This window comes from Penaeus vannamei, chromosome 16 (genome assembly GCF_042767895.1).
Source record: "Penaeus vannamei isolate JL-2024 chromosome 16, ASM4276789v1, whole genome shotgun sequence".
Taxonomy (NCBI): domain Eukaryota; kingdom Metazoa; phylum Arthropoda; class Malacostraca; order Decapoda; family Penaeidae; genus Penaeus; species Penaeus vannamei.
The window spans coordinates 41178220-41180347 of record NC_091564.1 but is presented as its reverse complement, the minus strand read 5'-3'; the positions used below and the strand labels follow the sequence as shown (position 1 = coordinate 41180347).

General features: G+C 34.5%; 1 protein-coding gene across 2 annotated transcripts in view; it reads right to left on the bottom strand.

The window, feature by feature from the left end:
- LOC138864509 (uncharacterized) overlaps nucleotides 1-2128 on the bottom strand; it is a 3349-nt gene extending 1221 nt beyond the window's left edge. For both annotated transcript variants that reach the window (XM_070131682.1, XM_070131681.1), the window contains exons 1-2: nucleotides 2019-2128; nucleotides 1-248 (exon numbers count right to left, since the gene is read on the bottom strand). The exon at nucleotides 1-248 is cut by the window's left edge. Coding sequence is in view for 1 of the 2 variants with exons in the window: in XM_070131681.1 (XP_069987782.1) it covers nucleotides 1-161 (161 nt within the window). In the remaining variant the exon portion in view is untranslated. The remainder of the gene's footprint in view (nucleotides 249-2018) is intronic.

Below are 2128 nucleotides of genomic sequence, written 5' to 3'. Positions count from 1 at the left end.
ATTCCCTCCAACTCAATCATCACGTGAGGCAGAGAGGATCCCTTGACGCTGATGATGTCTATCGTCTCGTCGATTCTGTCCCTCGCTTCCTCGACGTCGTCCTTTGCTCCTGTTTCTTCGACGAGGCTGGTTTCCTTCGTGGTTTCTTCTTCCGTCGACATCGTTTGTTTTTTCGACTCTGGATTCTGGGCAGAAGTATTTCGTCCACCTTTGACTCTCGCGATCGTAAGCCACACTGTTTAGTCTTCCTGGAATATGAAAAGGGATCCTTGAATTCCGACAGTGAGGTTGGTTTTACACACACGCACGCACACACGCACACGCACACGCACACACACACACACACACACACACACACACACACACACACACACACACATACACACACACACACATACACACACACACACACACGCACGCACGCACACGCACACACACGCGCGCACACACACACACACACACACAGCAGATAGACAGGACCAACAGATAGACAAAAAAAAAAAAAGTTATCGAGAGAAAGGGAAATGATGGCGATACCTTGGCATCCATATTACAGATTGGTATTGCGCTTGAAAAAGGTATTGCCTCTGTTGAAGATTTGGTATTATGTACAGATGGTACTTCCAGATGCCCTTCAAGAGAAAAAACACTGAAAAGGATTATCATATGCTGTAGGGGAGATATTTCTTTCTTATTTCGTTAATATGGCTATCTAACTGCCCTGTTTATAAGAAAAATTATCTTTTTTACTTTTTTTCCGTCATCTACAGTGCAGCAGTACTCAAATAGCTTCATATACATATAAACCGCGTATGACGTATTATACAATAATAACAATATATATTTAGTTAGATCATATCTAAAGCCTATGAATAATAATAATAATGATAATCATAATAATAAAAGTGAAAACCCTTACTGGTTTCTTGTTTTCTATATTCCTTATACTAGGTACATATCCTTATCCTTAAACAGCTGATGGATCTACATAACTCCCATATTAACAACGAAAATAAAGTGTATGAATAAATTACTGACGCTTGTTTCATTTCCAAAATAATCATCCACAGATACGGAACAATTTGACAAAATTAATTATAGTAATAATAATGATAATAATAATAATAATAATAATAATAACAAACATAAGTAATATCAAGTAAAATTGCAAAAGTTCAACGGGAAAGGAAATAAAGGTTTCTGAATTGAATTTACAAACACATACACATTATTTATACAAAAAAAAAAAAAAAAAAAAAAATACAAACACATACACATTAAAGTCTATACAAAAAATATATACATGCCTCAATAGATAAATAGATAACCAGTGATAATAACTCAAAAGCCCAATCATTAAAGCTCTATATGCATATAGTTCAGAGCAACTTTTTAATTTGTGAAGACGTGTGTATGTGACTGTCCAAGATCTCTCCTTTCAAAATACAAGTGAGAGAGATTTTCTGATCTAAAAAAAATGCCAAAATCCTGCAAGGTATTGAAGGCTCTCTTAGCAAGTGGTGAGCAAGGATATTATATCAAACTAGGATGGTTTACAGTTTTATCTTATAGTTGAAGGGAAATAAAGTGCATTTTACAAATTGTGCACCCAGTAAAAATAAATAAATGAATTAATTGATTAAATAATTAATAATAATAATAGTAATACAATAATAAAAAATAATGATAACAATGATAATGATGATGATGATGATAATGGTGATGATGATGGTGATGGTGATGGTGATGGTGATGATGATGATGATGATGATGATGATGATGATGATGATGATGATGATGATGATAAATAAATAAATAAATAAAAAAATACGGGTTTGAGATGGAATGGGGAGTGAGGGGGTAGGGTAGCTAACTCAATGAAACACAAGATTTACACAATTAGCAGACTACATGAATCTGAATCTCAAGTCATGTCTTCAATTAAAAAAAATACCATGCCGTCAACGCCCTTATTACTTATATTTATTTCTTAGGGTCAGGAACCTATATAATCATACCTTTAAAGGACTAGTTGCTGTATTATCTGCTTGCTATGATACAAATCCCACTCTAGTAGTTTTTTTTGAATGAATTTCAAACTTCCACGTGGGTATTTCTTCAACGCAGG